Source organism: Marmota marmota, unplaced genomic scaffold (assembly GCF_001458135.2).
Source record: "Marmota marmota marmota unplaced genomic scaffold, marMar, whole genome shotgun sequence".
NCBI classification, from domain to species: domain Eukaryota; kingdom Metazoa; phylum Chordata; class Mammalia; order Rodentia; family Sciuridae; genus Marmota; species Marmota marmota.
The window spans coordinates 4,017,675-4,038,820 of NW_026000020.1; the positions used below are offsets into that span (position 1 = coordinate 4,017,675).

General features: G+C 45.0%; 1 protein-coding gene across 2 annotated transcripts in view; it reads left to right on the forward strand.

Annotated features, from left to right (window-relative positions):
- Lonrf2 (LON peptidase N-terminal domain and ring finger 2) overlaps positions 1 to 20,760 on the forward strand; it is a 51,595-nt gene extending 30,835 nt beyond the window's left edge. Inside the window, exons 10-13 of one of the 2 annotated variants that reach the window (XM_048810258.1) lie at positions 1,161 to 1,323; positions 5,712 to 5,861; positions 8,483 to 8,624; positions 17,883 to 20,760. In XM_048810258.1, coding sequence (XP_048666215.1) covers positions 1,161 to 1,323; positions 5,712 to 5,861; positions 8,483 to 8,624; positions 17,883 to 17,908 — 481 coding nt within the window. In that variant the 3' untranslated portion in view covers positions 17,909 to 20,760. Of the gene's footprint in view, positions 1 to 1,160; positions 1,324 to 5,711; positions 5,862 to 8,482; positions 10,969 to 17,882 lie in introns of those variants that run through there. The other variant, XM_015499677.2, reaches the window with a different exon arrangement.
- The last annotated feature ends 386 nt before the right edge of the window (positions 20,761 to 21,146 follow it).

Genomic DNA, 21,146 nt, shown 5'->3' on the forward strand with positions numbered 1-21,146 from the left:
TTTTTTTTTTTTTTTTTTTTTTTTTTTTTTTTTTTGATCCAGGGATTGAACCCAGGGATACTTTACCACCATCCCCAGCCCTTTTTAATTTTTTTTTTTTTTAATTTCGAGATAGGGTCTTGCTAAATTGCTGAGGCTGGCCTTGAACTTATAATCTGCCTGCCTCAGCCTCCTGAATTGCTGGGTTACAGATGACTTATGTGGGCAGGCATGAGGACAGGGATGCCCTGGGAGCTGCAGACACAGCCTCCTGTCCTCAGACAAGACCTGATGCTGCGCAGTGCGACAGGCTCTGCTGCTGAGGTAGATGTGGGGATCTGACGTTCAGGGGCTGTGGTAAGATCCTCCTGTTGGATAACCGAGAGGGAGAGTTTCACCAGATCCTGGAGCGGCTGTGCAGCAGGACTCATAGGCTTGTAATCCTCTCCTGTCTTTCATTTGGAGATGTGTAGTGAAGCTGTTCAGTTGAAGACTTTGGAAGCAGATAGCTTAGGGTTCAGACCTTGACTTTGGATCTTGCTGTGACCTGAGCCTCCCTGTTTTGGGGAGTCTTGGGTGAGTGCGTGGTATGTACTGCTGTGTGCAGTGATGACTGTCACTAAGGTGCAGGTGCTAGGTATAGTCGTGGTTGTGAACGGGATCTCCATGGGAGCTGTGGAGTGCGGGTGGATGGACCCATCATGGGCAGCCCCGTGTGTGTGTGTGTGTGTGTGGGGGGGGGTGACATAGGAAGGGCGCCGTCAGGACTTGAGTGGTCCAAGAGGACAGGGAAGAAGAGAGATCTGCAGAGTCGTGCTGTGGAGGGGCCAAACGGGAACATGCCACGGATCCTAGCCATGCAGAGGGTGTGTGTGGGAGTGGAACCCCCCATGGGGCCTGGCCAAGGGGGCTGAGGAGCCATGTGAAAGGTTCTGTCTTCCCACGTCTCAGGTCCCTCCCGAGCACTAGCTTGTTTGAACTGCTGAGGCCCAAGTGCTCTGGCACCTGTAGCCACCAACTCCATAGTATTTAGCAATTCCAGCAGAGCGGTCACCTGCAGGACTTTTATGGGGAGGACGTGGGCTTCGCACTCCCTTTTAAACCCAAACGTTTTTCGAGGGAACATTTTAAACATTTAAACATTTTAAAAATAATGGTTGTTTCTCCCCACGTGCCTTAAGGATTTCCGAGTACGGCTGCATGCTGGAGATCAAGGAGGTCAGAACCTTTCCTGATGGAAGCTCCGTTGTGGATGCCATCGGAATCAGTCGGTTCCGAGTATTAAGCCACCGTCACAGAGATGGCTACAACACGGCGGACATCGAATACCTGGAAGATGAAAAGGTGAGGCTCATTTTCCTAGTGTATTTCCTAGAGGTCAGTTACCTTTTTTCACTCTGCGTCCCGGAAAGGCCTGGCCGGGTTTTCATTCACAGCATCGCTTATTTCCTTCTTCATCCAGCCCTGAAGTTGTTCATTCTCTGGGCGCAGTTTTACCTGGGTTGGGGCTGGTAGAGAAATCTCTTACTGAGATTCCTCCGTGGAGAGACTTGTACGCCACCTGCACATCACAAAGTGGGTTTGTGATTCCTCATATTCTCGCCCAGGGGCTGGCAGACTTTTCCTAGAAAGGCCAGGTTTTCAGTTGACCCTCGGTATCTGAATTCTGCTCCCTGGATTCAGTTGACCATGTGTCAGAAACATTGTAAAAGCAAAATTGAGTCTGTACTGAGCATGTATAAACATGTTTCCTTGGAATCAGTCCCCAAACAGCACAGTATAGCTGGACATGGTGGTGCACAGCTCTAGTCCAGCTTCTTAAGGTGCTGAGGCTGGAGGGAGGATCTCTTGAGCCTACAAGTTTGAGGTCAGGCTGGGCAACACGGTGAAACCCTGCCTCCTAAAAACAAAAACTATGCAGTGTAACAGCTGACTACATGGTGTTGGCATTGTAGTAGGTGTTCTAAGCCATCTAGAGCTGATTTACAGTGTGTGGGAGGATCTGTGTGATTATATGCAAATTTTGCATTATTTTATATGGATTTTGATATCCACAGGGGGTCCTGGAACCAGTCCCTAAGGGATGACTGTACTTTAGACTTTGCAAGCCACGTGCTCTCTGTTGCAGCTACTCAGCTGCCTGGGAGTGCAAAAGCAGCAATAGGCCATATGTAAATAAGTGGGCACAACAGCCAGCCTCCAGTAAAATGTTATTTATGAAAACATGATGGTGAAAGGCATTTGACTCATAAGCAGTAGTTTGTCAATCCCTGTTCCTAGTTACTGGTTCAATTCAGAATGAGCTGTAATGCAAAACAGTAGTATTTGAGAATGACTTAATTCGCAGGTAAGTATAAAAGACTTGAGTCTCTTACCGTTAGCAATTATTTGTCTAATTTGTCAAAAGAAGTACAAATAGCCAAAAATTATATTAAAAATGCTCAACATTTTTAGCCCTCAGGAAATGCAAATCACAAGTACATTGAGATTCCATGTCACCCCAGTGAGGATGGCTATTGTCAGGAAAAATAAAGAAATATTAGAATGCAGGGAAAAGGAACCATTATACACTATTGATGGGAATGCAAATTAGTACAGCTACTATGGAAAAACAGTATAGAGGGTCCTCAAATAACTAAAACCAGAACTGCCTTATGATCCAGCTATACCACCTCTGGGTACATACCGGCAGGAATCAAAGTCAGCATACCATAGAGATACCAGCACACCCCTGTTTATCATAGCATTATTCACATGATCCCAGTTATAGAATCAGTCTGAGTGCTCATCAAGGTACATTTCTACGTGATGGAAATGTTCTCTGTCTTGTTTAGGTTGATGGTTAGACTGGTGTGCACAGTTGACAAAATTGTCTGAGGCAAATAATGAATAAAGAAAATACGGGGCAATACACAATGGAGTGTTATTAAGCCATAAAGAAGAGTGAAATCATGTCTATCATCTGTAGGAAAATGGATGGAACTGGAGGTCATCCTGTTAAGTGAAATAAGCCAGACTCAGAAAGACAAGTATGGGGGCGGGGGTTTTGGTAGAGCACTTGCCTGGCATGTGTGAGGCACTAGGTTCAATTCTCAGCACCCAGATAAACTAATAAAATAAAGATCCATCAACAACTAAAAAAATAACAGCAACCACAAAAAAGTATTACTTGTTTTCTCATATGTGCAATCTGGGGCAGGGGTGGAATATGACATGAAACCAGTAAGAAGGGGACTATCGGGGAATGGGAAGGGGACCAGGAGGAGTGGGGATAAGAGAGGGCAAAAGGGAGGGTGGATACAATCAAAACATGTTATATGCAGGTATGAAATTCCACAAAGAAACCTGTTATCTTGTATAATTAGCATGTGCTAATAATTTAATTAAATTGTTAAAACAATGCTTAGGTAAAAAAAAGAATTATTTGTTTTTAATAGAAATATCAGGACACATAATTTGACAAATTAGCAAAATGTTTTGAAGAGATTAAAAAAAAAAGACTTATGAGAATATCCATAAGAATCTTATTAATAGCTAAAAGCTAGAAGCAGCCCAGATCTCAACGGGTTTATAGATAAACAAGTTTGGTACATTTATACAGTGGAATACTACTCAACAGTAAAAAGGAATAAACAACATGAATGAATCTCACAGACATTATGCCAAGTAAGAGAAGCCGGCCTCAGGAAAAATACCAGTATTTAATCTACATAGGCAACAGGCACAACCATCACCATCGGTATACTTCCAAGTACAGGCAAAACTAGCATCTGGTAATGAAACTCAGAAAATGTAGTGCCGCATTTCGGCTGCAGCAAAATAACCGGGGGGTGGGGGGTGGGGGGGGTGACAAACAACTTGTGTACATTGATACAGCAGGAGTGGGAGCCGTTTATTGTAGGACAGGAAGGGTATATATACATTACACACAGCTTATCTTAATTAACATAAACTAGATACAGCAGTCAACCAATAAGGAATCTCCACACTTAATGGCTCGCTGGTGTTACTTCACAAACCACTCCCTCTGGCAAAATGCCAGGTGCCATCCTGACTTGTTTACAGACCCTAACAATGTAGGGTGGACTTTGTAATCTTTCTACGTGATGGAAATGTTCTCTGTCTTGTTTAGGTTGATGGTTAGACTGGTGTGCACAGTTGACAAAATTACCTGAGGCAATTAAGAGTTGCACATTTATTTTTGGTATGTAAATTATACTGTAACAAAAAATGTTTTTAATATTTAGAAGGAGGAAATTGTTGGAATCATTGTATTCTTTTTAAAAATTCTTTGACATTTGGAAATGTGGAAGTAAGAGTCTGTGGTCTTCCGTAGAAGTCATGTTGGGGATGACGATGCATATTCGTGTAAATGGATCCACACCCAGTGCACCAGGCCCCTCTCCTCCAGCTGGGTCTCTACTGTCTGGCAAAGGAGCAGAGCATGGAGCCAAATTCCATTGTCACTGGACCACGGAGCTAGATTTGAAGACCATGGCTGAAAGTGATAGTCCTCAGGGTCTCTGCTTTATTGACTGTTATGGATGACAGCTTTTATGTATTTGTATATTTTTTAATAGTTCTTTTTTTAATATATTTTAAGTTGTAGATGGACACAATATCTTTATTTATTTATTTTTATGTGGTGCTGAGGATCGAACCCAGTGCCTCACACGTGTGATGCAGGCGCTCTACCACTGAGCTACAGCCCCAGCCCTGTATTTAATAATTTTTAAATGGCTCAAATAGTAACAACATGAAATAAATTTAGAGTTTTTGTGTTTTTTTTTTTTAAGGAAAGTCCTCCACCACCGAAGAATATTTGATTTTACGAATCAAGTTCAAGAGGGCCATTTGCATAACAGTGTAATTCCTCAGTCTACCATAGTTCCCATAGATAACTGGAATTCTATAGCCAGAAAGGACCTGAACGGTTTACTTCTATTTTGCAGATGAGAAAACTCTACCTTAATGAGGCTGTGAGCCTGCTTAGAATTCACCCATGTTAAGTCAGTGATGAAACCAATTTAACCCAGGCCCCAGTCCACTGTTCTTATTCTACCAGTTCTTCTGACGAAGGGCTGAGATGGAAATGTAAGACATTGGACTTGACAGTGAGATAGATACCAGAAGCCAAGTGTTCCAGCTGAGCCCTAGCTAATGCATGGATGAGGGGTTGCTCTAATGTGTCTTTCGGAATACAGTTTGCTGATATGGACTACAGTTTTTAAAATGTTAAGTTCTTTCCCTTGGTAATTCTATTTCCAGGAAATTCTCCTGAGGAAATAATACTTCCCTCACCCCCCCAAAAAAAATTGTTTTTGAATATTTATATTCAAAATAAAAAAGTTGAAAGTGTCTAAATCTATCTTATGTAAAAAAGTTGAAAGTATCTAAATCTATCTTATGTAAATGGTTAAATTACAGTATATCTCAAGTGTATAATTACATGCATCCATTGAAAATCATTCATCATGTGGAATTGTGCTTATGTTAAGAGTCTTAAGAGGAATAATCATGGAATCAGTAGCTCTCAATTAGGCAAAAAGAAATCGTGCAAAATTTCTTTATTGAGAATATACCTTTTTAATGAAATAATCGTGAATTATTGAAACAATAAACGCCACAAATGCACTTAGCGGATACGGCAGAGGTCACTAGCTGGAGCAGACGAGTGGAGGGCCACATACCTCCTGAGTTATTAAAATGGTTCTCTCTTTTTCCTTGGCCAGGTGGAAGGTCCGGAGTACGAGGAACTGGCTGCTCTTCATGATTCTGTTTACCAACAGTCGGTGTCCTGGTTCGCATCTCTTCAGGACCACATGAAAGAACAGATCCTAAGTCATTTTGGGTTAATGCCTGACAGGGAACCTGAGCCTCAGGTACGGTCTCCTTTTCCCTTCTTCATGCTCTGCGTCCTGCTATACTGTGCTGAGACACATCACTCTGATGGAAAAATTTGGCAGCACAATGCTGTATATTCCATTATCACTGCTTATGAATCAGTTCCTTTATTAACAGCCCAAGAAAGCCCTTAGTATGGGCAGCTTGTGCATTGAAGGAAAAAAAGTGCTCTCTATCAAGATAATTTTTTTTCTAACAAAAACCCTCCTGTTCTGCGTGGCCGCCAGCTCCTGTGCTTTGGCTTTTCTCATGAACACCGTAAGACCTGGATAGCGGTCTCGTCATTTTGGCAGGAACACGGTGTTTTCCACATGATGTTTCCTCGTTCCTAGTCTAAGAGGTGTTGAGTAAGCAGGGAGACCCCCGTGATCCTGGTGAAACTTGGAAGCCTTATTTCCAAGTCCTTTGTGGGGCCCAGGCATCATGAGCTTTCTCTGGTACTTCCTGAAAATGATTTTTGGGTAAAGCTGGTTTTTCAAGCAGTAAATGGGCCTTAGGGTTTTGGAGTATTTCTGCGTGCACATGACCTCCTCATTTGGGTGAGGGTGTCCAGCAAGGATGACATAGGATTGTGACTGGCACAATATAGTTCTTCCCATCTGCACGTGGGCATCTGTCTGTCTTATCATGTGTTTGGGTTGCGGGGTGGGGTAGGACCAGCTCTCAACAGGTTTAGTGTAAGATCAGTTATCTCTTGTCTTTCCCCCATTTATTTATACCTTTTTTGTAAGGTCAGCTGCCTCTTGTCTTTCCCCCATTTATTTATATCTTTTTCTTATCTCTTGATGGGGTTTCTAGATTTTACCCTCTGATTGAGCTCCAGGAGAGAGCTTTAATAGCCAGAATTGCTTCCAAGTCCTACCCGACCATCCCTTCTCACATAAGCCCTCTGGCTCCTCTGGGCTCTGACTCAGATTCAGAAAGCAAAGTGATGAGATTAACTTGCCAGGAGCTGTGAGTCATTCTTTTCCCAAAGGCTTTTTCTTATTATCCCAGATCAATCTTTGATTGGTAGATGTATTCGCTTTCTGTTACTGCTGTAGCAGAAGATCACAAATGTGGTGGCTTAAAGGAATGCAAATGGATCATCTTACATGTTAGTTTTCTGTGTCAGAAACCTGACGTGGGTCTCACTGGGCCCTGATCAAAATGATGGCCGTGTGCATCATTTTCAGGAGATTGTCGGGGAGAATCTGTTTCACTGCATTTTTCCAGCTTCTGGAGTCTGTTGGCACTCTTAGCTCATGGCTGCCTTCCTCCATCATCAAAGCCAGGGACGTCACATCCTGTCCGCTTCTCCATAGTCACATCTCCCTGACCCCAGCCTGGAGAGGCCCCTTGTGATTGCACTGGGCCCACTAGGAGAGTCTCCCACCTTGAGATCCTAACTGCTCCACATGTGCGGAGTCCCCTTTGCCACGTGAAGTGCCATGTTCACAGGTGTTAGGATCAGGGTGTGGGCATCTTTGGAGCGTGTTATTCTGCCAGTACAGAGGACTTTGGGTAGCACGCAGGAGGCATTCTTTTTTTTTTTTAATGTGTTATCCTTCCCATTAGGCATGTTATTCAGTTTTTTCCCACTCTAAGATGAGGAAGGAAGAGAAAAATGTGAATTCATTTAGGTCATTTTCCTACAGCCCCTGTGTTGGAAGTCACCACGGAAGGGTGAGTCACGGTCCTCCTGACAGTGACTTGGGCTTCCCCTTTGGGCTTTGGCCACAGTGTTCTTCCTAATCCACTCATGGAATCTGCTCCACCCTGAACTAAAACCACTCCAGAGTTCACCCTCCTTGATTCCCAGTTGGTATTTTGCCTGTCTTTGGAGTAGGAACGGAAGAGAATCCAAGACCTTGGAAGCAGAGAGACAGGGATGTCTTGGGTCCAGTATCAGGAATATTGGAAACGAACTTATGAGCAGTTTTTGCCTAGAGCTCAATCCAGAAGTACGTGTTTGATTTTGTTAAAGAAAGGCAATCATATACATATACGCAGGTATAGGTGTATGTATTTGTGTGTGTGTGTGTGTGTGTGTGTATACACATATATTTATTTCTATAAATTTATATAAATTCGCAACATGTGTATATGTGTAAATTCACGATAGTTCCCACATGTAACATGTCTATATATAAATGTTTTATACATATTACACATTTGCCACATTGACTTTATTATAAGATTTATTTCCTTTGGCACTCAATCTTATACATATGCTTTTGTAGTCTTTATAATATCATGCTTTATGGAGCCTGCTTAAAACTTACAAAACAGTAGCACTGGATACTGGACCACGGAGGTCACACTCGTGGCCTTCCCCTCTGGCTGGTGTGTACTCAGGAGTACAGCTAATCCATGGCATTCCCCTGTGGAAGGGCCATCTCTTGGCAGGCTCTTTGCTTCATGAGTCTCCCCAACTTTGAGCAGGTGACATTGGACTTTGCAGCTTGAGGGATGAATGAATTGTGAGGTGGTCCTACAATAATAGAAGGTGGCATCTAATTTTTGCTCACGTTTGTTGGTTAAACCAAAACTATATCAGGGAACAGGGGTCGGTATATTTTAGGCCTCAATCTTGTGTTTCTTCTCCTTCCTTTTGCAGAGCAATCCTAGTGGTCCTGCCTGGTCCTGGTGGATCCTGGCAGTGCTGCCGCTGGAGCGCAAGGCTCAGCTAGCCATCCTCGGCATGACCTCCCTGAAGGAGCGCCTGCTTGCCATTCGGCGAATATTAGTCATCATCACACGTAAGATGAATAGTCGCCAAGAGGTGGTTAATAACAGGGAAAGAAATAATTGATTTTCTCTCTGCGTTGAGGTTTCTGGAATTCCCTGTACTTCTGTGAGTGCTGGGAATGGACGAGCACCCATCCCCGCCACTGCGCTTTGTAAAATGCTTGTCGATAAGGTTGCCAAATGGAACTCTTGCCAAACGCTGACTCCTGCTCACTAGTTGCAAGTCTGTGCCTGGTGGAATCTGACCCAGTACACAGTGAGCCTGAAATTTACATGGCGCCCGTGGTTGGAAAACCACCTCAGAAAGTCTCTTTGAAGCCAATGTTTCAGGAATGCAGTTCACTGATAACACAGGGCACCGCGTACGACTCACAGGAAGCAAAGGTTTCACAAGGATGGAGGACTCCATTCCTGAGGAGTATCTGGCTCTGCCAGATGGATCGAAACACGTCAGTGACCACAGACAGCCGTGGGGGGTGGGGGATTGTGTTTTAATCTGGAAACAGATTACTAGAGCACAGGCTAACCAAAAAATGCGCTTAGGCTTTGTGTGTCCCTGTGAACTTATCTGTGAAATTAAGGAATCAAACCATTGTCCAGTGCAGTAGCCAAAATTAGTCCTTCCCCAAGAAGTAGCAGTTTTGGGTAGAACTGTGTTTCATGTCTTGCTGTAGTCCCAGGTGTCGTAAACTGCATGTTGCAATCCAATTAATGTCAAAATACAAGATGTATCTCGGATATAGAAAAGTCTGATAATAGTCTAGTTAATTTGAGGCTATATATTTATACACACTCAATGAACAGTAAGCAAGAGTAAGTTTAAACTGTATGTGTGTTGGGATGTCAGACATACCGCCAAAGTAGGTCAGAGAGCCCCTGCAAGCAGAGCCCTGTCTCATTGATTTAATGGATGCTAAGCATTTAGGAGACAGTCCACTTCTCTACTAGGCTTTGCATTACCGGTTAGGCCCATCAGTAAATTTCAACTTACTCTCCATCCACTAATATATGACGATGTTAAAAAATTGCCATGCCGTGGTAATCTGCCTGTTCGAGGGAAATCAACCAGAATGTCCAAGGAAAAAGAGACTGGCATGGGATGTCAGTGTTCAGCAAATTTTTCTCCAACGTCAACCTAAATTCTTATTATATCGGTTTTATGTTTATCAGACCAAACATTATTTATCAAAGAACAATAGGTATACCTTGGTTAATGCACGTGGTAATATTGACAGGGATAACTATTTGGGGTACCCAGATGTTCCCGCTGTTCTACCCAGCTGGTGCAGTTAACTGGCTTCCTAGATTGTGAGGCACACGCTCTTAACCGAAGGATGATGAAAACTAATGAGCAAATGACAGCTACCAGTTCTGCCTCATTCATTCAGAGTATTCAATTGTTTTAGTTTTAAGAAATTTTTCGTAATACAAAAATTTCGATGACTTATCACATCATCAGTTATTTCACTAGCAGGACATTATACTCATTGATATTTTTTTATTGTAGGACTTTTCAGTAACTACAATTGCTTCATTATGGGAGTTAGAAAATACTAGACTCATTCAACTTAATTATAAGGAGAAAGTATTCCCTAATCTGACCACTTAAATTAAAAAAAAACTGATTGACATGCCAGGAAGCCTTTAGTGGAAGTGGTTCATGAAAATTAATAGGTATCAACCATTGTCTGTCTGTTTTTGAAAAAAAAAAAATTCATACCTTTGTTAAGGATTCTTTTGCTCAATTCAGATGGAAATTGGAAAAAGGCAAAGGGCCACTCCCTTAGTTCTAGCGCTCCAACGTCCAGGTGCCAGTGACTCTCTGCTCTTGATGTTGACGCTCCAGGCTTTGAGTGCCAGTGACTCTTAGCTTTTAGGGTTATAGCTCTGAGCTTCGGGTGCCAGCAGCTCTCAGCAGTTAGTGTGATAACTCTGAGCTTCGAGTGCCTGTGGCTCTCGGATCTCAGAGTAAACCTGTTCCCTGAGTGCCCCTGCTTCCCAACAGCTGGCATTAACAGCTCTTCTAGCTGCTGCTGGAAACTCCTCAGCAGCCAGAGCTAGCAGCTCCCAGCAGCTCTCCCAGTGTGGGGCTAGCGGCTCCCTACAGTCTCCCATGGCGCTCTGCTCTCAGCCTTTGTCTGGAGCTCTTCAGCAGTGATCTGCCTGTGAGGTGTTCTCAAGGCTAGCAGCCCTGGTTACCAGCTCTTACTGCGACCAGCTCAGCCCACTATACCCAAGATAGAAATCATCTAAATAAGTCTTTATTGGGGCTTATGCTGCAGCACAGCAGGCAGAGTGGTGAATGGAAGTCCCAGACTGGCCTGATAAGACTGAGAAAAGTGCTGCTTATGTAGCCCAAAAAAAAAAAAAAAAAAAAAACGATGCCCACATGTCCACAGTCTCCTGCCTACTAACCTAACCAGACTTTCTTCAGTCCTGCCAGTCTGCATAGTTGTACTGGCCCAGCTGTCATGGGGGAGTGGTGCTCCTCAAGGACCAGAGTGAGGACATCTGAAGAGTAGGCAGAGATGTCTGGGGTGGTTCAAGGATGTCCAAGGCTGCCCCAACCAGAGCCGTCTCCTGGAGCCATGGAGGCCTCTGGAGCAGCCGTCGCTATCGAGACAGCTCTGTTGGACTGTCAGAGAAGCAGCCACCTGATTGACAGTTCCTGCAGTTTCCATGGTAACCATAACAGCTGCATGACAGCTGCAGGAGTGCAGAAGTAGCAGCAGCAGCAGGTGGGTTGGGCTTCAGTTGCTGTCATGATGACAGGCAGCCAGGCTGCCAAAGTCGGAGCCCTCTGACTGACAGCCTTTGTCATTCTGAGGATGCAGTAGGGCTAAGATTGCTGACACTTTCGATGGCACTTTAGGAGCAGTAGCAGTGTCAGTCACAGCCCATCCAAACTCAGATGCCCCAAGGACAATAGCAATAGTCCCGATCTGACCCCAGTCTCTGCCCGGTCTGGGGTGGTTGTCTTGTTGTGCTGCAGCAGGGAGGGGCATGACGGCTGTCAGTCAGCCCAGCAGCCAGCCACTGGTGTCTGTCAGTTCCCACCAGCCCCGGGCAGCATCAGTATCAAAAACGGAAAGAAACAGCAGAAAAGAAATTCTCTTTGGGGAACTCTGGTCCTCCTCTCTGTCTCACCTCAATCCCGTGTCAGAAGAGTCATCAGTGCTATGTCCACTTGGGAGTTTCTAAGTGACCACAGAACGACCACTGGTTCCCCCGCAGCCTTCCCAACCCAAAGTCTCTCTGCTGCTATAGCCTTTGGAAGCTCCTGCTTTCTCCTCCTCACTTGCTGGATGTCGTACTGAGCCAGTGCAAGGAGTCAGAACCGCTCCTTCATTTCTTCCCGACCCTGTCTGCCTCCGTCTGAACAGTGTTCTCATGTGACGCAGATGACAGCAACACACGTCCCTGTCTGCTGACACCAAAGGAGACTGAGCGTGAGCACCCCACACTCCTTCTCCAGCATCAGTCCTCCACACGGTGCCCAGTAGGCAGAGATGGGTCCTCACCCAGCCCTCCTAGGATGGTGTCCAGGAAATTGAACCAGGATATCTGTGTCCCCTGGTCACATTATAAAGGAAAAAAAAGAGGCCCAACTCCACTTTGCTACAGATCTAGCTCAGAGCAGCACAGTCTGCTTCCTCCTCCCCAGCCTTCTTCTGCTTTTCTGTCAGGAAAATGTCACTTTTAAGGATTTCTCAGAAGATAATGTCAACTCTCATTGCAAGTGAGGGCTTTTCAGTTTAATTTTGTGGAAAGCATTCCAGCCCCGGTGCTCTCCTCACACCAGGATAAAAGCAAACAGGAGAAGTACCAGTGTGGGGAGTCACCTTCTTCCGGAGATGCTGAGCACTCTATTAGGTATTTTCCCATTTGTTCCCCTGAGAACCCTGACTCATAGTGCCATACCTGCCTGTCCTTGAGCTGCAGCTAGGATGCGAAGAGGCAGGCCCGAGATGTTTGTAGCATATCCCATCCCCTGGGCCTCTCCATCTTCGACAGGGAAAGGATAGTCCCTGAAGTTCCAAATGAAGATTTTTACAAATTAAGATTCTTTTCATGAGCCACAGTGATTTTTTTTTTTTTTTTTAGAGAGAGAGAGAATTTTTTAATATTTATTTTTTAGTTTTCGGCAGACACAACATCTTTATTTATACATGCTGCTGAGGATCGAACTCAGCGCCACGCGCACGCCAGGCGAGCGTGCTACCGCTTGAGCCACATCCCCAGCCCGCCACAGTGATTTTTTTAACCAGTTCACATGTGAAATTCTACAGTGTTATCCCATTTGTATAATCATAAATGTGTCCCTTTTTTCTCACAAATGGCCTTACCCCCAAAACCACCAACATGATAAATTGTAACTCAGCAATTATATTTTCAATCAGAATGGTCTAGTACTTGACCTAGCTATATTACATAGGATTTTTTATATTTTTAAATGTTGCTTTTTCATGGTACCTGTTTCTTATTCTTTTTTCCCCCATCACTTAAATTACTTGGGAAAACATCACTCTTTAAAATTTAGATGCTATGTTAGTTCACTTTCCATCACTGTGACAAAACAGCTGACAAAATTCAACTTACAGGAGGAAAAAATTATTTGGGCTCATGGTTTCAGATGTTTCAGCCTGTGATCTCCCGGCCCCATTGCTTTGGGCCTCGTGCCAAGTAGAACATCACTGCAGAGTGTGTGGCAGAGGAAACTTATTCACCTCATGGTGGCCAGAAGGCAGAGAGAGAAAGGAGCACCCTCCAGTATCTCCTCCAAGGCCTCACCCCAGTGACCTAACTTCCTCCCATTAGGCTCCGCCTTCCACAGGTTTCACTGCCTCCCAGTAGAGCCGTGGGGCTGGTGACCTAGTTCAGCACACAGCCTGTGGGGTTCACCAAAGATCCAGAACCACAAGAGATTCTATCAAATAAGGAAACAAGAAATGTGAAAGATAGGAGAAAGAGAGATCATGACAAGTTAGAAAAGATGATAAGTGTGAGAGACTCCTTTTTGTTGAAGCCATGAGTTTGTTTTTCCCAAATGTGGCTACAGGGTGGGGCAGGGAGATCCCCATCTCCCATTTGTTAGCTTGGGCAGCAGAGGCAGGCAGCAGAGGGAGCTCTTTTTCTCTCCACTATCCCTGATTGAAGGCCCTGTCCTGATACCATGGCTCATCAGAACCCAGTTCGCACGAGAGCCAACCCGAATGTGCAGGGTGAGTGGTGGGCGCCACCTTATAGGAAGACACCTGCATCCTGAGGCGTCGCCTCCTGTCTGCTGGGGAGGGACACTGCATGCTGAGCTCAGACCTTGACTCCCGGGAGGAGGCCTTTTTGCCTGTACAACTCCTCACCTAACTTCACCTTGACTTTCACTTCTAAATCCTGTAAGATAGCCTCTTAGGTTCCTGGATCAATGAGTCTGTGGCAGTCGTGCAAGAAGATGAAGAAAGTCTGTGCACTCCACTGAGTTGGGGGTGTTGGCCCCGAGTCAGTCCCAGAGTGTTTTCCAGGGCCTCAGCCGAGCCTGGCAAGCCAGCAGTCCACCACAGAGCTGTGTCCCCAGCCCCAAGTCCAAATTTATAAAGGTGACCCGAATGACAGCGCAAAGAGGGGAGCTCCAGTGGAAGAGAAGCTTCGTGTTCGGTTTCCGCCGGAAAGAGAGGCAGAACGCACCCCCAGGGCCAAGCAGGGAAGCACTCAGGCAGAACGGGAGTGGTGGGAAAGTACAGCCCCCGTCCCTCGTGGGCCCTTGAATGTTTTCTGCAGGAAAGACAAGGCTGGGCAAGGGAAGTGGCTTGCATTGCTTCAACTCAGTTGTGCCCTGGGCTCTGGCTACAAGGGCGATCTCTAGTTGTCTGATAGCTGACCCCTAGTGATTAGGGCAGGGGACATTCTCTCCTTTGGTATAAGGGCCAGATAGAGGAGGTGGATTGGTTAGTCTGCCTGTGGAAAGCATGCTCCCAGGCCACTCTTCCTGTGTCTAGGAATTAGCCAGCCTTGGGAGGGGCAATTTCTTAGAAGTTAGTTAAGCCCCAAGGATGTCAAACATAAAAATTAGGAAAGGGGTGATTAGTACAAGCTCACACTAGCATTCCTGGATTGAGCTTTTCACTCAAAATGACTTAATACACTTCTCTGCAGAAGGGTATTAAGGAAACTGACAGGAGTTAAACTTAACCTAAGTTTGAGCAAGAAATAGGTTCTAGAACCATGGAGCACTCCAGATCCAAAATGGTTTAGAATGCCGTCCACCCCCAAGGTCATGAGCTGTGTTTATAGTGGGAAAAACAGGAAATGTCATACGGAGATTAGTTGATTGGTACAGTTCGGCATTTGCTTTATTTGGGCATAATCTGGGAGACTTTAGTGTGGGATTGGCTGAGGGAACAGCTGCTATAATTGGCCGATGCTCAGTTGCTTGGTTACCAGGGGTATACACTTAGATTACAACTTGCTTGCACATCAAGCTAGGTTGTAGTTCATTTTATAGAGGCTGCCCTATGTCTGATTTTATCACCCAGGTAAGAAGGCCAGTTTAGTCCAATTTAGTTCAATTTTAATAATTCTTCCTTGGGGTCGTCCTCTCAGACTGACCATAGGCGTGGGCCATGACACCATCTTTAGCAACCATCATAATGAATCTGCTTGTTCTTGGTTCAGAATTTATATTTCATAATGTCACATGAGTTGGATGACTTTTGTGTTTTACATTTTTGACATTCTGACTGCAGTGAGACCATTTGATTTAGCAAGGACAGTTGCATCCAGGTATTTAAGGCTTCTGAGTAAGTATTACACAATACACAGGGCCAAGAAACTGGTCAGAAGGCAGGAGTGAGCCAGGGCAAACAGCAAGACCCAAACCAGTGAGCAGGCATGACAGAATAAATGAGCTCTCCACACTCCATGAAGGACCCCCAGGAGCTGGAAATGAGGGCCATCTGGTGGTGTTTGAACATACGTCAATTCTCTCACCTGTAAGTCTGCATGGCTTCTATTCCAGGTATACTGGAAAATTTGCTCTTAGTGCACCGTGTTTACCTGTTGTAAGGATGCATAACCATACTTATTGTCAGGGGTCCTTCTTGGTTGTTTATCAGTAACCTCATATGAGCGGTCACTCCTACCCACACAGCTACCAGAACATGTTACCTGGAGCACAGAACACCTTGTGTCGGCCTCCCCTGGACAGGTTTTCCGTATGTAGCGACTGCCAGGCTATGGATTGGAGAGATCAGTGAGCCTAGGAAGCAAGTAGTGATATTTAAAATATCCGGGGTAGGCTTCCACTCTTCCTTTGTGTTTCAGGGTATTTCTCAATGGGAGCATGAGAAAGGTACTAGCATTAATGAAAGGGTTTACTCATCTTTTTGGCATTAGCCCACAGTCTCAACAGTCACCCTTTCTTTCTTTTTATTTTTTACTTATTTATTTTTTGCAGTGCTGGGATGGAACCCAGGCTGTGCAGGCCAAGCTAGTGCTCTACCACTGAGCCACCCCCCGCCCTCATTCTGGCTTCTTGCTAAAGCGTAAGCCTTTGCTGAAGCCATTGACAGATGATCATTCTGCACTTCTTTCCCTATTTGGGGTGGGGTGGGGAGTAATTAGCCAGAAACAGAAAAAAGAAAAGAGGTAAGGCCTTTGTTGTAACAGAGAAGTTTTGATCCAGGATCTTGGAAAGCTTAAGATGCTATTTTCAGGAAGAAATTCCTTGATTAGCTTTACCTTTAACATCTCCACCACATGTGCAGTTCCAGGAGTATGAAGGGGCCCTTTTAAGTTTTGAAGTATGGGCGGAGGATTTGAGGCCCCAGAACTTTAATGTAGCTGGGGAGGATTTGGTAGGATCCCTCCTGTGAAGTTGAAGGGAAGTGTTTGTGTCATTTCCAAAAGTCCTGGTTTCCAGTTTGTAACTTGTGAGAGGTTTGCTTGTCATCGGCTGATGGTCACAAGAAGCTGCTTTTACCTGGTGACCCTTTGCGGCTCTATTGTTAAGGGCCTGAGGCCACCCAGGAGCTATTTTGTAAGGGTGGGCCTTTGTTTTCCGTGTCAGTGGACCTGATTGCCATGACTTTGAATCAGTGGGCACTTCAAACAGAAAGATGGGAGCATTTGGAACTGCAGGAAACACAGACATCATGATTGTATTAATTGCTCACAGATCTGGAACAAATCTCCAACCTCATCCATTTGATTTCTTCCCTGAGAGGAGTGGGGGTCTTACCAGAATCATGTGTCCCTGTTTAATGAAGCCTTCTACAACTGATGAGCTCCATTACATGTTAGGGAAATTTAGGTGAAGGTTTAGAATGACCTATTTGGACTTTTAGAGCTCCACACTTTCAATCCTTCCAGTAGCAGAAGAAGCCCTTAAACATCCAGGGCTTTTAGAAAGGTCAAGGATACTATAGGCCTGAGCTCCAGCCAAATCAAGTTCTGCCTGTAGGGAGCATGGGGGTTCTAGTTCCTGGGCACTGGGAAACAAACTCCTAAGATTCTTCCTCCCTCCCAAGAGAATTTTATGTGTCCCTTTAGTTTGGAGAGTGAGTCTGGCCCCAGCAAGTTCACTTGAGCCAGCCAACAGATATAATGTTACTTTTTTTTTTTTTTTTAATCTAAAGAGGCCCCATTGTCAATTAGAGTGTCAGCTGTGGGACCCTCTTGTACTGAGTTGAAACCTCACCACAGATATGACCTTTTTTACTCCAAGGGGTTTGTCGATTTGATTTTCTTTTTTGTGGTGCTGAGGATCGAACCCAGCGCGCCGCACATGCCAGGCGAGAGCGCTACTGATTGAGCCACATCCCCAGCCCCATGGGTTTGTTGATTTTTTAAAGTGGAGTTTATGTTAGATTAAATGGCTCTGGGTTCCCTATTTTTTTCTCCTTGTTTGGTCAGAATGATTGCAGGGAGCAATTTACTGGAAAGCCCTTTAGAGAACCATCAGTGTTGATTGTTATTATTATTCCTCTAATGGGAAAACAGTCTGGCCCCAGAGAAAGAAAGGTTTATTGTTAGGTTGACATAAAAGTGAACAAGTTCTCCCCCAGTGTCCTGGTTGTTTGCAATGGAGGCAGACACCTTAGAGGTACAGAACCCTCGTTCTAGATTTCAAAGAAGGATGGGGAAGCCACTTTGGTCTGGGTCCCTGCCGTTGTTGGAGTTGGAGTTTGTGTAAGTTTGTTAGCCTGTGGGGGGTTCAGGTCCTCAGCTGCTCAGGGCAGTTTACCCTCAGCCCTTTCTCTTTTTTTTTAAGACAGGGTCTCACTATGTTGGCCTCAAATGAGTGGGCTCCAGGATCATCTTGCCTCAGCCTGCTGAGTAGCTGGCACTAGAAGCATGCAATACCACCGCGCTCCACCTTGTTTCTTAACCAGACTGCCAAGTTCATGACCAGGTCCATTTATAAATAAAGCAGTCCATGCCTTTTGGTGCCTGCAAGAAATATCCCTTGAATTTTGAGCCCAGGATGCTTCATGGTGTTCCTGGGTGAGCTCTGTAATCTGAAACTGATTCATCCTTCTTTTTCCTACAGGATTATATAATGGAGCAATTTGTTTTCTGTGGGGAAACTTCAGGAATCGAATTTAAAACTCTTTCAGTCATTTTCGTAGCTCCCCTTGGTCTGACCTTGAAGGGTCTTCTTCTCAGCCTGCTTTGGTTTTTGCTTCTATCATCCATTTTTAAGCTTCTCCGGGTTCCAGTGTGTGAATAGATTGGTCAAGGTCAGGAAGTTTTGAGCCCTAAGCTCATAACAAGGGTCCTAAATTCCTTGATAAGTTTTTGAGGATCTTCTTTTGGACTTGAGAAGTCGCTTACAACGGCCGGCTGTATACTTTGACCGTGGAGTAAAAGCAGTTCAGACGGGCAGGTTTGGCCCCCAGCTCTCCCTTTATAAGGCATCTGTTTGACTTTTGCTTTTTATTGTCCTCAAGGGGAAGGGACAAGTGGGCTTTTAAAAAGGGCTGGTGGAGTAGTGGACTCAGTATCTAGGCAAAGACCCGCGGCGGATGGGCTTAGTTCAAGGCAGTCCCCTTTCACCCTGCCCTTGGTATGCTGCTGAAGCTTTTCATTTGCTTTCTCCAAAGAATCTTTTCAGAAGGTTTTGTTGTTGTTGTTGTTGTTGTTTTAATTCATTCAGTCTTTTCGATGCCTCTGTGCCAATTAAAGAACACATTCCACTGTTTGGGGGTGATTTTCTTGTTTTTCTAATATGTGTTACAAGTAAACAATTTTGTCCAAACGGAAACTTCCAGAATGTGGCCACTGTTTCCTAGTGAGGCTAAGCTCTTTTCCCCCAAATGTGCATGTGCACGCCCATAATTCTGACTCACGAACCTAGCCAGAGTCCAGGAGGTGGAGTCCTGGACTCTTGAGATTGTGATGAGTTCGTCATCCAAATCAAAACAATCAAAATTGAAGATCAAGAACCCCATCTTGTGGCCCCCAACCTATCCAGTCCTGTACCTTCTGTCTGACCTACTCAGACACCTGAGGCCTCTTCTCTGAGTCCAGTTCGGTAATAATGAGAAAGAAAAGGGGGGAAGAGGTTGCACAGGTAAATTTGGAGAGCTCAGGTCGTGAAGTGATTGGAGCTCAAGATCCAAGGAGGAAAGTGCCCAGGAGCTGCGGTGTGGGGTGGCGGGGTTCCGTGGGCCCTGGCCCGTCTCCCACTTTAGTTATTTTTTCTCCACAACAGCACCACTGTGTAAAGAAAAAACTGATAGGAATTCAGTGTAACCACTTATTTGACCAAGAAGTAGGTTCCAGAGCCAAGCCGCCTTCCAGACCCAAGGTGAGCCAGAAGGTCTCCCTCCCTCCCCGCACCCCAACGCATGTACTTCAACCAGAAAAGCAGGAAATGGCTGCAGAGATCACCAGACTGGTGCAGTTCAGGGTTTGCCTTACTTGGCAATACAGTCACCTGACGCTTCTGGGGCTACACATTCTGGGATAGGTCCTTAGGTGATTCTGTCTCAGGGTGAACACATATGGCGTACTTACACAAACCGAGACAGTGACAGTGTCACCAGGCAGTATAATCTCATAGCAGCACCGTATCATAACTGCCCACATCCAGCCCCTGACTCATTTGGCAGCCTTCAGCCTGGGATGGCCTGAGCCTCTTCCACCTTGATGGGCTCCGGCTGTTGCTTGGTTACCAAGGTGCACTCTTAGGGTGGGTTGCATCTTGCTCTTGCCTGGGTTGCAGTTCATCATGTTTTATCACCCAAATATAGAGGCTGGTTTAGGCCAAATTTAATTCATTTTAACTGGGCCCGGCCTAGGTCTGCAGGCAGACCACGTTTTATCCCAGAAGCTCATCAGCACAAACGCTGTCAGTCATCAGAGCAGGCAGGGTCCAGGAGAGCCATGGGAGAGTCCCCACATTGTGACAGCCCCCCAGGAAGAGAGACTGGGCCTGAATAACAGCAGGGAACACTAAGGGCATTTGCTGTCTTAGGCTGCGTTAGGAAATCTGACCCTGAAGGAAGGAGGCATCGACAACCCAGATCACCTCTTGGTTTCCAGGGATGATTTTTTGAAAAGTGCATCCAGGTTGTCATCGTTGACCATGTTGTTTTAACTTTAAGGGTTCTGTTAAATTTTGTACTGTGGACAGTTTGATCAGTGACCACTTTATCTCTCATACTGCTTTACCTCCACCACCACCATTTTCCACTGGAAAAATAAATAAATAAACAGACAGTGAAGAGGTTGGGAAGCTCCTTCCATGCCAGTGGAGGATGGTGTCCTTAGCAAGTTAATTTTGTAGTTGTGAAATTATTTTACCAATTAAGAATTTGTCGTGTATTGTTTTTTCTTTTAGAGCAGATTTGAACAAATAAGTCCATGTAGATGAACTTAAAAATCATGATTTTATCTGTTTAGAGATAGGCAGTGTGTTACCACGTTCATCTGATACAGATGATCCACCTGGCCTTTTGTTATCCTAAGTTTAAGTCAGGGTTGAACGATGTTATAACAGTATCTGGCATTTGTTGTTGCTTAAGTGAGGCCAAATTTAAATGTTGCGTGATTTACTTCGTTGTATTCTCGTGCTGTTCCTTTTACTTCAACGGAATTGTATATCCAACATGTAATATTTGGAGTAAATAAAACTTACAGTGTTGTAAATGTTCCTTAATAAATAATCACCCTCAAATAATAGGGTAGAATGACTAGCAATTGTATCGAATCAGGGTATGGGACGTTGAATTCATTTCCTGGGGCTGCTGTAAGAAATTACCAGCGATACGTTGGCTTAAAACAATAGACATTTGCCAGGCACAGTAGCCTATGCCTGTAATCCCTGAGGCTCAGGAGGCTGAGGCAGGAGGATCGTGAGTTCAAAGCCAGCCTCAGCAACAGCAAGGCACTAAGCAACTCAGTGAGACCCTGTCTCTAAATAAAATACAAAATAGGACTGGGGTTGTGGCTCAGTGGTTGAGTGCCCCTGAGTTCAATCCCCAGGACCCACCCCGCCACACCAAAACCAAAAACAAAACAGGAATTCACCCTGT